Source organism: Scophthalmus maximus, chromosome 11 (genome assembly GCF_022379125.1).
Source record: "Scophthalmus maximus strain ysfricsl-2021 chromosome 11, ASM2237912v1, whole genome shotgun sequence".
In the NCBI taxonomy this organism is placed as follows: domain Eukaryota; kingdom Metazoa; phylum Chordata; class Actinopteri; order Pleuronectiformes; family Scophthalmidae; genus Scophthalmus; species Scophthalmus maximus.
The window spans coordinates 7,531,744-7,547,500 of NC_061525.1; the positions used below are offsets into that span (position 1 = coordinate 7,531,744).

Here is a 15,757-nt window from a genome sequence, read left to right on the forward strand (position 1 = left end):
TGCTTAATTTTTCCTGTTCATACAGAGAGCCCATGCAACAGTAAACAACTCTGACCAGACCCACCCCGTACAAATGACTGTCCACTGAATTCATTAAAAAATAAATAAATGAATAAATGATTCCCTAGCTGCGTTTTATAGCTTCTAATCAAATCACTTTTACAGCTGTGCAGTTGCGAGTTTTAAGGATAAAGGTTTTATTTGCAACATTCAGAAAACCTTTGTTATTAGTGACACCGGTGGCCATTCAAGTGAACTGCAATCGGTTACTTGTTGCCTGTGCTTGCACTCTTTGTGTAGGTGCAACAGAGCCTCGTAGGCATTGTCCAAAACAGTGAAACGACACGACCTGATTAACCAGCACCATGTTGATATATCACAAAAGTTAGACTAGCGTTATAGATTTGCCATTTGAAATAAATGGGAAAATACCTTCACAGTAAAAAGTTAAAATGCTGCCAGACTTTTGGGAAATCATGGACATCAGGATCATCTCCCAGGAAAGAAAAGAATATATTCTAATGCCATTTATCAACATGAAGAAAAAAATATACTCTTTGTGCCTCAATTTCTGAATCCACCTCTGCAAAAGCCTTCCAATATTAACATCTCGGCCATCCACCAGTTGCATTCTGTCGGGTTTCTAATGTAATTGATTATCAGAAAGCTGACTAATAGAAATTAACTCATTTCCTATTTCCTGAATTAAGTTGACCAACTTGACATTTTGAGAACAACTGCGTCAGGTAACCATCCTTTCCCCTTCCCTGGAATACATTTCCCATTGGCACAAAATGAAATGCTAAAACTGTTAAACATCCGGCGCCACTCTTAACCACTATTAGTGCTCGGCTAGTAATAAGTCAGCTTAAATTGACTAGATAGCCTTAAGTGTCTCTATGCCAAAAATGTGATTATTCACACGATGCAAGCGTGGAGGTTTGAAGAGCGAGAGAATGCAGCGCCGACCGGCTGCAGAGGCGAGCAATTTATACAGCCGAGATAAGACTAATGTTTCCAGTGTGACAGCTCTACTTTAGGGGAACCTCTAAAGGCAGAGGTGGAGGGGGGGCGGGAGGGGGTATCTCAAGCTTATGTCCCCGGTTATTTTATTCAACATGCACAGGCTGTGAAATTTCACTGTGCCTAGCTACTTTCGCTAGGAGAGAAATAATCCAGGAAGAACCTGAGCTGTTCAGCACAACGAGGTTTTGGAATCGCACTACCCTTGTATTTAAGCGTGCTAATCTTATTTTGAATCACGCAGAACTGACACTCCCCGGGAGCAAAAAAAGTGGGAGTGTTGCACATAATTCATCGCACCGTTGCGCTCACAGACGTTCATCTGAGTTATTGCACGCAGATTCCCGTATCCCAGGTGGTTCAAATCGACTGCTTTCAAGTTAAAGAAAAAAGAGAAAAAAAGAAATTGCGACGCTAATTGCTTTCACTAAAGATAACCGAAATATCAAATACGGAAAGTACTCACAGTTCTCTAATTTTGTATTACAAAAACAACTTTGAAATTGCAACTTATGAAGGCCGATACCTGATCTGTTTGATAAAGTCAGTATTATGTGCGAATACAGATCCAGAATATTAAATCAGTGCATTGCTAAGCAGGGAAAGTAGTCCCTGAACCAAACATGAATACAACATGAGGATAGATAATTGACTGAATGTTAAAAATGGATATTGCTGGGAGAGGGACAGAAGTTGGGAGGCTGGGTCAGGATGATCCTCCATGGAGAGGACGGCTCATCCCACTCCATGTCGCACTCTGAGCCGTAGTGAGGCCCCCGAGCCCTGGTCGTAAGATGGGCCCCGGTGTGCTGTTGGTTTAGACCATCAGACGCACTGGCAGGGAGTGGGTATATGCAACTCCGCAGATAACAGCCCAAAACTGTCCACACGGGCCTCTAAAACCCAGCAAATTAGCCTGCAAATGAGCCAGAGAATATCTCCACTAATCCACGATCCTAGCAGCGACTTTGCCAAAAAAGTAAACAAATAAATAACTTCACAAGAAAAGACCAGGGGTGGAAATAACCACGGCCATGAGCCGGGGGGGACCACGAGTGGCTCTTTTTGAAGCATCATTCCGCCTGATATTCCGCTGCTTGCAGTGCCTCTGACCATTTCAGTTTCATTCCATGTCGTGCTCAATGTGGATGCAGGGAAATTACAGGACCCAGTATCACAGACAACAATGTCCCCGACAGCAAATGATCACAGTGTCTGTGTGTCACAGATGCCAAAAGGCAATGATGCATCAGGATACCACTGTTTTACACAAGGGATTATATTTCTCTCTGCAGGAAAACTGATTGTTACCAATCCCTATTGTGTACATGGTATAATTATTTTAAATGCAACATGTTTGTCACTTATTTAATACCTCAGCAAATGCAAAAGATATCTACCAAAAAGATGGAATTGCTCTCTATAATTACATCTTCGCTTTCCTTGATCAAGTTTTCAACTTGTTTGAACTAGTGCCGTGCAATTCTTTTCTTTAGAATAAAGCTGTCTATTTAGGAAAAGCTAGTTAGAGAAAGAACAGTAAACATGTAATTTATTTTGTGCTATGCTATTTTTAATTTTGCTTTTTATATTATTGTCAGTTTTGCTCATGCACAACACTGTGGCGTTTAGAGAATTACAATCAAGAACTTGATGAATTTGAACGATTAACTTTCAATGTGCAAACAGTTAAACTAAAATGCATATTTAAGCCAATGCTATGCTATAAAATTCCTATTCCAGCTGCAATAAAATCATTTTTTTAATGCTAACCACCAATTACTGTACTGAATGAAAAACAAGAAAGGTTTTATCAAGCACATTTTAAAAAATCCAAAGAGCAAAAAGCGTGGCCTTTTTATTTTGTCAACATAATTTCAAGCAAAAACCCGGGGAGACCACATTACTCTAGTATGAGAATGAATCTTTAAGTCCATGAATGCATGTAAAGATGGTTTACTTCATCATTTGATTTGCATATTTACTTGCTCCGGGGAATCAGTTAAAAAAAAAACCAAAAAAACATCCAAGAATGTTGAATATATATCAAAGAAATGTGCTTATTCTCCTCAGCACGGTGTGGCAGTCAGCTCTGGTATTGGTATTCAGACGTTGCAACACACGTCAAGTCTGAGTTTTACTCAAGGGGAAAAAAAATATAGAACAACGCATTTAACAAAGGAAATTGGCCAATTAAAAAAGGTTAAATTACTCATAACAATAATTACATTGACCAAAACACCCTCTAATTCAGTAGTTGCTTTTCTATGTAAGGGAAACGTGGCTTGGGCCAAGAATAACAGGGGTAAATAGAAGCAAACGAACCTTCCTTCAGTACTTGGCTGTGATATACGGTTAGGGGACAGGCTGATATACTTTCTGCTCAAGTTCAAATCCAAGAGAGATTTGCTTTTTCAAAGCCCTTCAGCCTTTTGGGGCTGTGACATGTTTCTGCGTAGAACACCTGTCCCTCAAACAGGAGTCACACTATGTTCAAAGATTTAGTGACTCGGCACCGCCCCGGAGCTCTTAACCTAAACCTCTCGGTTCAAAGTTTCTTCAAGAACCATCTCGTATAGGCAGCACGGCAATAAATCACCGTCACTGTGGAGCGTGCACTTCCGTTTTGTAGCTTGTAACTCTAGGCGAAGAACAATACTAATTATTACCTCAATATTTCTTTCGTTGAAGTAGTATGAGCTACAATTATGATAAAAAAGAGATAGAAGTAATTGCTTAAGTTTGTTGTAGTTGTACTCTCTTAAAAGAGCGCTGCTGCCAGTATGAATCCATTGTTGTCATTAGTAATTTTAGGATTTTCTGTAGCCATGTGCAAAGCAGATCAGCTTCATTTGCATAACATAATCTGAATATTAGTAAGGCATGCGTATCTCAATATGGAAATCGAAGGTTATCGGCAGCAAATGAGGGGCAGAGAAGAAAAAAAGATCTTATCTCGACAACTGTAAACAAATCTGTGTCGAAACGCAAAGACTGGCCACTTTTCATCCGACAACTCCGCATCAATAAATATTGCCCTCACCCCGGCTAAAAGCACGGTCACATCAGCACATTAGCCACTGTGTGCTTTGAAGGTAAAAAAATGCTGATTGATGACTCGTGTTTAATCATGCAGAACAAAAAGCAGAATTGAATTAAGAAACCCGACCATCATTTATCTTCAAGTCCCGTTTTTCTTTCTTTTTTGCCGCTCGCCACTTCAAATCATTAGTCAGCGGTGTAGCCTGAGAAGTGTGTTGTTCCCATACACGCATGGTGTGACAAAGACAGGGCCATGCAAAATGCAAGAAAAACTGTGAACAAAAAGAATATTTTAAGCCATCGCATTAACTCTACTGCAGACTTTTACATATTATATACTTAATATTGCATATTGTGTGAAAAGGATTATACAGTGAGTTTTTCTGCAAACATCCTTGTTTCAGCTCGGGAGAATTTTCCACAATGAAATCGGTCCTGTCCTCAAGATGAAACACAAATTTCTCGCTGGGCATGTTCATTATGTCCAGTCTATGCGACTCCCTTTGTGTTGTCATAAAGCCTCTCTGCAGCGCAGCAGCCCGAGATCAGGCTGGCGCTAAAAAACATGGATACATTGCAGCAATCCTTGCATCATTCCTCTGCATACCTGTAAGAATTTCTGAATCAGGCTGAAGAATTTGACACGTTTAAAGCACAGAAGGATCTGAGTCCATCTTACGCCATGCTGCATGTGTATGTGAAGGTGACATTTTCCATCAGGGCTGCTAATTTGTATAAGCGGCTGCTTTTCTCTACTACATCCATTCTCATCATTGTCAATTTAATTATAACAACAAGTAGTAGTAGTTACAACAAGTAGTGTCTCAAGCAAGTTTTATGATTTTGTTGGAAAACCATGAGTCAAGGCTGAGCTCTGATGAAATGTGAATAAATTTGACAGAAATCCCAGTTAACTTCAGAAGTGTGTGGAGACACACAGTTGGTTGTGCGCTGCAGTAAATCAAATTAGAAGGTTGTCGATACAATATTCACAGTTAAAATTTCAGTTTCCAGAGTTCCTAGAGGCATCGCCTTGAAGCAGTGCCTCCAGCTGTCAGGATTTAAGTAATGAGAAATACAAAAATGCTTAAAAATTAGCTCAGAAAAAAACAAAATATCATATAGTTTAGTCTCGCACTGCCATTCGTGCCATACGTAGCGTGTACGTCTTCCTCGAGCTCAGGTCATCTACCAGAGGCCTGGGGTTTTGCAGGTATCGTTTTCTCTTCTGGAAAGAGACTTCAGACGTACCTGGAATATGCTGCAGCTATACTCTTCCCAGATTCGGGGGATCACAACTCCCCAAATGTTCCTATTACCAAGAGGACTACTTTGGACTCCACCTTCCACATCTGTTCCTGTTCGTCTTTCAGCCCCCGGTACTTCGCGATCTCCTTGTGATCGTCGGAGCCGGTATGGCTTTGGTTAAGTTTCCCTCTCTCTCATATTCCAAGGTACGCTTGTGTAGCATTAGGGGTCTAAGCGTGGGGACCCTTACTGGAGGCTTGCTCTGACCGGGATTCAAACCCACTGCACCATCCACCTGCATATATATACTGTATGTCAATATAGCAGTTTTTGGCGCCAATTACATTAGTTACAATATTTGAATTATTTCTCATTACTCAAATCCCGGTATCTAGGGACATTTATACACATATATAAGTGTGTGTCTGTGTGTGTGTTTGTGTTTTTCTGTACTGTACATGTATAGAACAGAGATCCCAGGAGAGAAAAGCAAAGGCAGTACACAACTAACCTCCCACTGGAACTAATGACATTTTGTCTGAAAAAAAAAATACCAGTGTCAGTCACACAAGCATTTTTCCATCAAAAGGAACTGCGTAGGCCTTAGCCGCATTACTTTTTCTCCGCAGGTTAAGGAACCCATGAATTCCAGGAGTCCCTCAGCAGGCTTTTTGTGGCTCCATCTCCACTGCGGGTTTTCATGGTTACAGAAATGTAATAGTCTGGCCAGAACAGTGGGCGAAAGCTGAGATTAGAGCACACATCTGGATAGGCTTTAATGGGCCAAGAGACTCCAAAACAGCAGCCCTCTACCAAACAAAGCCAGTCGGCCTGGCCTCCTCGCTGTTCTGCCTCAGCAGGATGTGCAGTGACTCAGCAGTCACTGGCTGCTGGGAGTGTCCTTTAGGGGCTCCCTATGGACCAGAGGCAGCAAACACATACCTGCACATGCTACATTATAAATACCAACCAACCCAAACACATATGCACATAGCAAGCCATCTATACATGTCGACGCAACGCACACATTAACAGTCGTTGCTGAACATTAGCACTTTTCCCCGAACTCAAAAGCGAAATGCCGGCGTTTGGAAGTGATCAGTCATGTAGGGTTATAGAATGTCAATCGAGATAGTGCCTAATGTACTCGTATCATCTCGACTGGAATAAATCTAGAAGGGAAGAGAGCATCGTTTTCAGCAAGAGTTTTTCTACCACGGTGTACACAGTAATGGATGCCTTGGGAGTCACATGAGCACCGGGGGAAAAAATTGCTCCAAAATTGCTATTGCTTATTTGCATGCATTAAAACCAGGGTCAAGCAAGTCACGTGAGAAGAGGGGGAGAGCTGCCCAGCGGCTTGAATACATTAAAGCGGAGTAAATGGTTTGTTGATTTACAGAGATTAAAGCACACACAAGCAGGTCTGCTCGATGGATTTTAATTAACTTGCTATATATAAATTGTATGTTATCAGGCATTACCGAATTAAATGCTGAATACAAGTGCTCTTTCTGCTTCGGTGAGTGGAATAAAAAGCTACTTACAATCTCGACTGGGTCTCGCAGATGCAGCATGATGCCGCAGCTACGGGTGCTCTGTCTGAACACATTCCAGCGTACCAACCCCTGAACAGCCATCCGAGGAGATTCTCTTTAATTATGTACAATACAGTCGAATTCAAGTCCCCTGGCATCTCAGATGATCAAGCAGAGGGATGCCACGTTCTCTCCCTGAGTCATTCGGGCAAATGGATTCCACTTCCAAGAGTCATTTCTGTCAGTTATAATAAGAAGCTAATACATAATGTGACACACTCTGAAATGCAAAACTATTCACAGGGTTCTTTGCCAGGCTGTGCAGGGGCAATTAGAATTTCGCTGCTAGGCTCTTGATGAGTTCCTCTATCTCTGGAGTGTAATGTATGCATAATGTGAAGCAGAACTTAGATTCTCCCAAAGAGCACCACTGTGTCAAAGAATTTGGGGAGGTGTGTGGGGGGTCCAAATTTGCAGAACCTCAGGTAAACAAATGCAGAGCGGACTTGGCATTATGGACACAAACGAGCTGTGTGAGTAAAGGAACACTGTCTGCCAGGTACTGCCTCCAAAATGCACTGAATATACTCCAAGAGCAAAATAAGCAAGACAAATAAGCGACGGGGGATGGCTGAGCCGAGTATCCAAATGGTATTTCTGCTAACAAACAGAATTCTGTAATGTCGTTACTTCATCGTATGCTAATCTTGCAAACTGAATAAGAACACTGTATCTCCAGCAGAACTACTCATATCTCCTGGCCTACTCGGGACACTTGACACGGCTCATATTTACATATTATCTGAGCTCATGTGACCTGAGCAAGCACTCAGGCTCATCAGGCCCTTGGGGGTAAATTAGAGATACCAAGCCACAGGAAGATAAAATCACTACATATGGCTTCCCACTTCCTGGCACTGATGTCATCAAGAGGAACCTGCCAGACCATTTTCTATCAAAGTCCACATATACAGTACATACAGTAGTGATCCACACATTTTTTAAAAAGCAGAGACAAACTGATCCAGCACTGATGTACAGCCCAGGTGATGTTATGCCAATAACCTGGTTGTACTGTAATTATGGCAATTATTAAATATAATGGTCTTTTGCCAAAGTCAGGAAAAATCTAATGATAGATATTATAGAGAGGATATGAATAAATATGTCAATGTCAATTTAGTCCACAGGGTGAACATGTACCCAGACATTCACAAAGACAGAAAAGATGCAGCTCGTCAAATCAACATAATCATCATTCAGTCTTGGACTATGCCGTGGCGAACAGTTTGGCCTGTGTTTTTTTTGTACAGTATAAAAACTTGTTAAAATAAATAAATAAAATAAACACTAATCTGTTCCAGTTCAACACCAAAATCAAATCCACATGGAAAAAAAGGGCAAAGTGTTAAATCAGCGAGCTGATCAGAGGGCTGGCAGAGAAAAAAGGTAAAAAGAGAAAAGGGCCCTACCGTTTTCCGTGTTCTCGTGTTCGGTGTCGGTGAGAGTTAGGTTGGAGTTGGCCCGGCTGGAGAGGCACGAGCTGCGGCCCGACTTGGTGTTGCTGCGGCCCCATAATCTGACCGCGTGCTCCGGCGACATGATGCCGTCGGTCTCCGTGTCTGCGTCGGAGCCCACGCTGACCGAGTAGTCGCGGTGCGGCAGCCCCAGGTCAGTCCTGTACGTGGCCACGTGGGACGGGAGGGCCTCTCCGAAGCCAAGGTCTCGAAGGGAGAAGTCTGCCCCTACAGCAATGCCAATGAATACAAAATCTCTGGTAATTAAACCTGCCACGGACTGCCTCACTTAACATAATGAACGGGCAGAATATGATGACAGCAATATATCCTCGCCTTGAGACGCGTAGCAGTCATTTAAAAGCAAAAGGTTTTTGGCTGTGAAGTTACCCGAAGATGCCGGTGCATTTGGTCTCAAGCCCCTTCTTCTGCACAAGACCGACGAGGGATTGTGGGTGTTAGGTTTTGAAAATTGAGATATCTGTCTCTTTGGTTTTTCTCTCCCCTTTATCTCAGAAGAAAAGGGAACTATGCTCGTTTTTGAGTTTATTCACCATAAAAGGTCAATGATGCATATAATTAAAAATGAATATGAACTCAGAATATATACATTTGAAAAAAGTCCTAGATCCACACCGTCGTTTCTTTCTGTCAGTGAACCACCAAATTTTTTTTGAAGTTTGTTGATCAGTAATATATCTGGATGAGCAGGTGGAGTAATGCACGTCTCCCATGCAGTTTCTAACACTGGCGTGGTAAGTTCAGCCCCTGGGCACCTTTGTTAATAGCCAAACTACGCAGTGACCTCTACGGTGACTGAATGTGAATTACCAAGAGGCTCCTTAATGAAAATGCACTGATGCATACATCGAGACGGGGAGCAACATGCCCTGAAACTAATAACTGGCCTTTCCATGCCACTATGCACCGCTAATATACTTATAGATGAACAAAACGGATATCAATGACAATCGCTCATGTTTACGTAACAGCACAGCGCATCTAATATTGGAACAGCTGACGGCTAACCTTGCCGGCCGAACTCGTCCACTTCGTGATGAACCATTTCTTTAACACGGCTCCCGTAGGCCATCCTTGAGTCATGGTCGAAGGCCTTGAGTGTCTCACTGGAGCTGTAGGATTTGGGGTTGGGCTTGCCGTCCTCGCTGTCGGCCGAGGAGCTCGTGTAACGGCGCTCGGTGTCCTGCCGGGCGGTGAGCGAGCGGTAGGGTCTGCGTTCCTTCACTTCCATGGCTTCCTCCACACTATTTTCAACATCAAATGTGGGTTACTACGCCGGTTTAGTTCGAGTGATTCTGCAAAAGAGAAACAAACAAAAAAAAGATACTTGATATGAGTGAAGAAGCCTTGACAACAGTGTTGATTTTTGAAACAGAACCCTTTTCTTTTTTTAATTCAACAGTTGTTTTTCCCTTTTTACTACCTTCACCAAAGTGAAGACATTGCAATATGTACACTGTTTGTCTAATCCAAAAATGTTATCGCTTGCAAGCATGAGCAACGGTTACTTCATAATTCTAGTTCATGTTAAACACACACACACACGGACACACACTTAAAGCAACTGTGGGAATAAAATGCAAGTGCATGTTCCCAACTGGGTGTGCGCGGGGCTCAGCACACACTGGCATGAAGAACCACCAGGATTAGATTTAATACAATGTGGCACAACAAATCTTGCACCTATGAAGTTTACGGTACAAGTCTCCCACAAATATTCCATTTTATGTGCCACACAGAAATACTGGGCCTCCGGCATCGGTAAAAGTGGCAGGTGTCCCTCCATGAAATGTGTTGTTTATAAGTTACAAATCATCACCAGTTGAGAACTGGTGAGCCCAACAAATCCGGGACTGCACTGAACCAGCAGAGATGATTAAGATCCGAAGCATAAAACTACGAATGTCAAATAGCACACTGAGTGAAAGATCAATAGAGGGAGGCAGTGTGCAGCATTTTATTCTCTCGCCTTGAAGGACACAATATTTAATATCATCAAAGTCATATGATTTAAAGACATTCAAACATGATTGTTCTCGGTTTTGCTGTGCAAAGATTATCTCTTTAAAAAAGGTAAAACGACCCCCCCCCACCACCACCCCATCAAAATACAAAAAAGAAAAAGCAACACGTTATTGTCTCCGTGCTAAATAACATATAATTTGATAAATTATTATTGTCTTTAAGTAATTATCCCGAAGAAACAGTCCATTGTAAGCGACCACCTGGTTTTAAAATATCGAGTTGGATTAACAAATGTCAATATGGATACAAACTTGATTAAAGGCTTGGTCACTGTTTACTCCGAAGCTCAGCTGCTGACCATTGGGAATTGATGTCAGACATTACTGCAATACAGTTTATATTACTGCTTCTTCCAAACGCAATGACACAAACGACATAACCATAACTACGCGCCATGGGCCAATTCCTGCAGCAGGATTCTTCTCCTACAACACTTGCTCCCACACTTGAAAAGTCAACAGATAAGAGCGCACTGTTCTTTGAAAAATAGGAGATAGGAAATCTGGGAGTTTTTTACTTGACTATATGCTCGTGTTGTTCAGACAGGGATTTTTCCACCAGATAAGCTCTTTATGAATACTGTATGAGATTTGTGCCGGACAGAAGAGTAAACAATAATCCCCCGTGAACTATATTTGCCCCTGGTTCAAAAAAACCCCCTCTGTGTTTAAGACAGCATTGTTGGGTTTGTGGGTTTCTTTTTGTATGTATTGACAGCTGAAAAGATCCTGGTGATTAATGACTTGGGGCCTCAATACCAGGACCTCCGCCATATGGGGGGGGGGGGCTGCACCCGCTCTGCAGCCGCAAGAGCACTTCAGCTGCTCTCAACATTTCAGATGCAGCTTGTATGGGTTGCTAATTTTTTTACCTTTTGCTCAAGATCCTCGATGCTATGCAAATGTGAGAGGGCGGGGAACAAGCGGCTTTCTAAGGTCTCAAGAATGTTCTGTAAAAGTGCATTGTCTTTGCTTCCAAAGAGCCGGGCCCGGCGGTTTGGCCGTCTCTCTCTCTCCTGCACTGCCGTTCCTCCTCATTATTAACCGGCTGGTATGCAATGAGACGTATACCTTTGAGGCCATGGGAAAACCCGGAGAAGTTTCTCAGAGAGGCAACAGGCCATGCACAATGACAGATGATATGGGATGCAAAATGTAGGCCCTGGAAACGTATCCGCCTTTTGTGCAGCTGTAATCATTTGCGCACGAAATACAGTGTAAAACTAAACAGCGTTGTTCTTCGTCAATAGGCTTCATCTGGCATTATTATTGGATTTCAATGCCAGAGAGCAAAGCCGTTGTTTTTGTTCATCAGTCTAAATCCAGAAAGAAAGAGCCAAAACAAAGAAAAAGCCATCATTGTATTAACTGGTACGTGATGATAATCAACAGAAGGTTTATTTGTTATTAAATGTCTCAAGTTATCGCGGTAGGGAAATAATAAGAGGGCTATTTTTGAAAGTCTTATTCTCATCTCACGGTCAGACATAAGGGATGGGGAAAAGTAACTTGAAAACACTGAGAGGGAAGGTTAATGAGGGCACATGCACAAAGACTGTCGGAAAAAGTTATTTACAAAGACCAGTGAAAAATGACTGCCGCCAACTGAGAATCTGTGAAATAAAGATAACAATCAAGTGCCGTTATTTCAAAGACAATGTTCCTCTCAAGCTGGAGCTGCAGAGCCCGAGCAGTGCCAAGAAGGAAGCTAACCGCCTATCTATGCACTGATCCAAAATCAATTGAAGTCTCTCTGGAAAGACAAAAGAAATGATGGATGGTCTGTTTTCCCTGTTAAAACAACTGCAGACTCTACAATTTTGAATTGCATTGTCTACAATCGGCAGGGGCAGAGTCAGGTTCTGTCTGTGCGTGTCGAGCAAATCCACAGCAGCTGTAAGCGGAGCAATAATGTGGTTGCAGGGAGCAGTGAACATGAACTGTGTTGATTGGACGTCATCAGGTACCGCGACGTTGCGTAAGATCCTCGTTGTGGGTCGAAGTGTGCATGTGGCGATCGTAGCTGTAGACTCGCAAGTACTGATATTACTAATAAAGTGATCGACACAAATACATCACTTTCAGCAACCTTGGAAATAAGGGTTGCGCAGCACACCGACACCTGAGGTATCACATATCCCTGCAATTAAACAGTACAATAACCTCATTTCACTAATGACAGTGTTTCAATACGTGCCATTTTTCCTATGAGTTGAATCGATGGCGGTGTGTGTGTGTGTGTGTGTGTGCAGCGTTGTGCTTTCTCTCCCTGCAGGCATAGAGGGCATGCCGACTGTTTGTGGCTGGACCGCAACTGGCGGGGCCAGCGTGCCCAGCAAAAACATGGATTTCCGTGACTGACTGACTGAGTGACAAAGTTGGCTGGTGTCCGTTGGTTGCGCCGCTTCTCTCAGCTCCCGTGTCAGGTGTTGCCCAGTTCGGCCCAAGTGTTGAAAACTGCACTCCTGTCGCGGGAACGTGCACAGCTTTGACGGGAAAAATACTGGCTAATGTCGTCTTAACAGAATCAAACAATCAAATCTTTGCACGTCCATACAGAGTCCAGTCACATAACAAGTTTTGAATGAGTTCTGTTGGCCTTCAGGGTGACAACAAAAGAAGAAGCAGAGCTGTTAATACTAATGCCCTTCCTCGAAAGTCCACGGTTCATCAACAAAGCAGACACGAGAATGGAAGTGCAGCGTTATTGTGCTCACATAGTCTACAATTGCCATGGACACCCGCAAAGATGGTCTGTCAAACACGTTGGCCTCGTCCAACGTGGCAACAGACAAACATATGCTGAAATTGACAAAAAAACACATTTACATCTTCCCCAAGCTTGAAGGGCATGATACCGTATGTCCAAAAAGTGTTGATATATTTTAGACAAGCCAACTTTTCTCACCATAGCAGTTTGACAAGTCAAATAAGAGCAATGATAACTGTTTAATTTGACTTCATCTCTTTGGCTAAGTTATACACATTATAATGATAAGCAAGCTCAGTAGAGCGCACATATCCACAAAGGAGGTATGGAGTCTTATTAGATGCATTGCAATATATTAAGTTAACCATTAAAGAAATCACATGAACTCAAGAATAGAAGGCATACTAATATGAAAGCTATAATAACACTATGACCGTCATCTAATTTTACACAGTGATTGTATAAATGTATGAATTAATAGTCAGCAACACATCTACACGAAAAAACAAACAAAAGGTCAGCAGAGATCTCTCTCTTCTGTCATAATTATTCCTTTACTTCAGACGTGATGGGTTTTTGCGATGGTGTTGCTTCAATATCTGTATCGAAAAAATATTTAGGCAGGTAGTGCATGTATTGAGGAAATACTTCAGGTATCATGACAACATTGTAAGAATGAATTATTAGAAACTCAACCAATGTTTGATCAACAAATCCGGGTAAAGTTGCACATGCAATAATTATTATCTGACCTATAGTGACTGTGCTTCGTGGTCTCTGTGGTTTATCCACCAACCGGGAAGAAATAAAAAATCTCTCAACCTGCGGCACGTTGTGAACACGTCATCATAGATAAGTTCATGACCATTTGAGCCGCTCAGGGAAAAAAGCTAAACTGATTCAAATTGACAGTTCAAGGAAGTTGATATACATTACACACGCTAAACCATAAAATGAGTCAAATTGTTACAGACAGCCTTTCATCACTAGCACAGGGCATATCGTCTGGCTGCTATTGACAGTTCATTTTTCATTCTTTGTGTATGATGTCCCTGCTTGTGATCAAAGATTAAGGCCAATTTAATACAGTATAACAGACAAAAGGCAGAACTGAATGTCTCTCTGGGTAAAATATTTAAAATGCTGCCGTTTTCAACCCGTGCCATCATTCCCCTCGTTTGTACCGCCATGACAAGTGTTAGAAAAAAGTATTTAATCATCTGCATCACTATAGCTCTTTGCCTACCGCCACGGTTGCTGTTAAACCCACACTCAAAGGATTTACAAGAACAAAAAGGTGCAATGAAGGTTTATTTTTGGTATCAATCAACACATCATTTTTTGATTAATAAAAAAAAAATGTTAGAGAGTCGTGAAAAAACACCAATTGCTTGCTTCAGTTGAACGACTAAAGAGTTTTTTAAGATATAATATTCATACTTGCTTTGCAACTGATGACCATGATGTACCTCTGCCCACAAGCTAGAGACTATGTTAAGTTTTGTTGGATTTTTCATTTGGTTTTTCTTCTTCGTTTTTCTGAATATTTTCAATTAATTCCGGAGAGTCAGTACATCTGAACTCCCCCAAAATCAGGGAATGCTAAATAAAACAACCCTACAGATGCATAAAAATGCAAAGAGGCCGCCAACTTTATAGCTGCCGGGGGGGGGGTTCCTCCACATTTGTAGCCGCACGAAATCTGTCGAACCAACACATAAAACAAACCACCCACAGCGTGAACGGCGGGTTACAGCAGCCCCAGGTTGAGGCACTCGTTGAGGTTTATGCTCGGCAGATTATTGTGACCATTGCTCCAGTGTCAGGAGTTAGTTAAATATGGGATCTAAATAGGTGGGAGGAGTTTGGGGTACAATAAAAATGCAAATGACTCTGTACTATCCATCAAACAATTAGCAGTGTGCTGAGAATTGTTGCTCAGTGCTGTTGGCATTTGAATCCAACGCTCTTTCTGCGCAAAGCCCCTGATTTCCATGATAATTATCCGCTTGCTGCTTTTCACATGTCATCGATTTTCATATGCAGAATCCAGGACCAAATGCGAACTAAGACAGAAAACTGTGTCACACAGAATGCGTGATGTTTTCCTCGGAGTATAATCCGAAATGATCACAGGTTACTTGTCTGTGAAATTACACTTAATTACAATTGATCACTAACATTGAGACATAATGTGTTACTGATTAGTGATGGCATTTTTAGACAAATGATTGCTGATGTACTGTGGATGAGCTCAATGTTTTTCTGGGGGACGACTGCAGCTTTTCAGTTCCTTCAGGTAACATTTTATCATACCATCACTGTAAGAGTTTGTTGTTGGCATGTGATCATTTTGTTTAGAGCTTGTATTATTTTGGATAATTGGTGGCAGTTATTGGATGCAAAGGATATACATAGGTGACAGGAAATGGAGGCCACAGGTAAAGGGGGCGCACACAGCTCAAATCAGACCAGCTGCAGACCAAACCAGAACAGAAGAGGTCAACACGCTACCGCCACAGGTATGTAATCATCTGGTATGCTCACTATCTGCCAAAACAACTCAAATAAACAACCAGCTACACTGCATTCTGTTTTAGTGGGTAGGCATGAGAACCCCTTCAACCCACCTGT

The 15,757-nt window shown here is 42.1% G+C and overlaps 1 protein-coding gene across 12 annotated transcripts in view; it reads right to left on the reverse strand.

Moving 5' to 3' along the window:
* tenm4 (teneurin transmembrane protein 4) overlaps nucleotides 1-15,757 on the reverse strand; it is a 143,481-nt gene that overhangs the window by 100,325 nt on the left and 27,399 nt on the right. For all 12 annotated transcript variants that reach the window (XM_035623486.2, XM_035623490.2, XM_035623488.2 and 9 more), the window contains exons 2-3: nucleotides 9,398-9,684; nucleotides 8,324-8,596 (exon numbers count right to left, since the gene is read on the reverse strand). In XM_035623486.2, coding sequence (XP_035479379.2) covers nucleotides 8,324-8,596; nucleotides 9,398-9,620 — 496 coding nt within the window. In that variant the 5' untranslated portion in view covers nucleotides 9,621-9,684. The remainder of the gene's footprint in view (nucleotides 1-8,323; nucleotides 8,597-9,397; nucleotides 9,685-15,757) is intronic.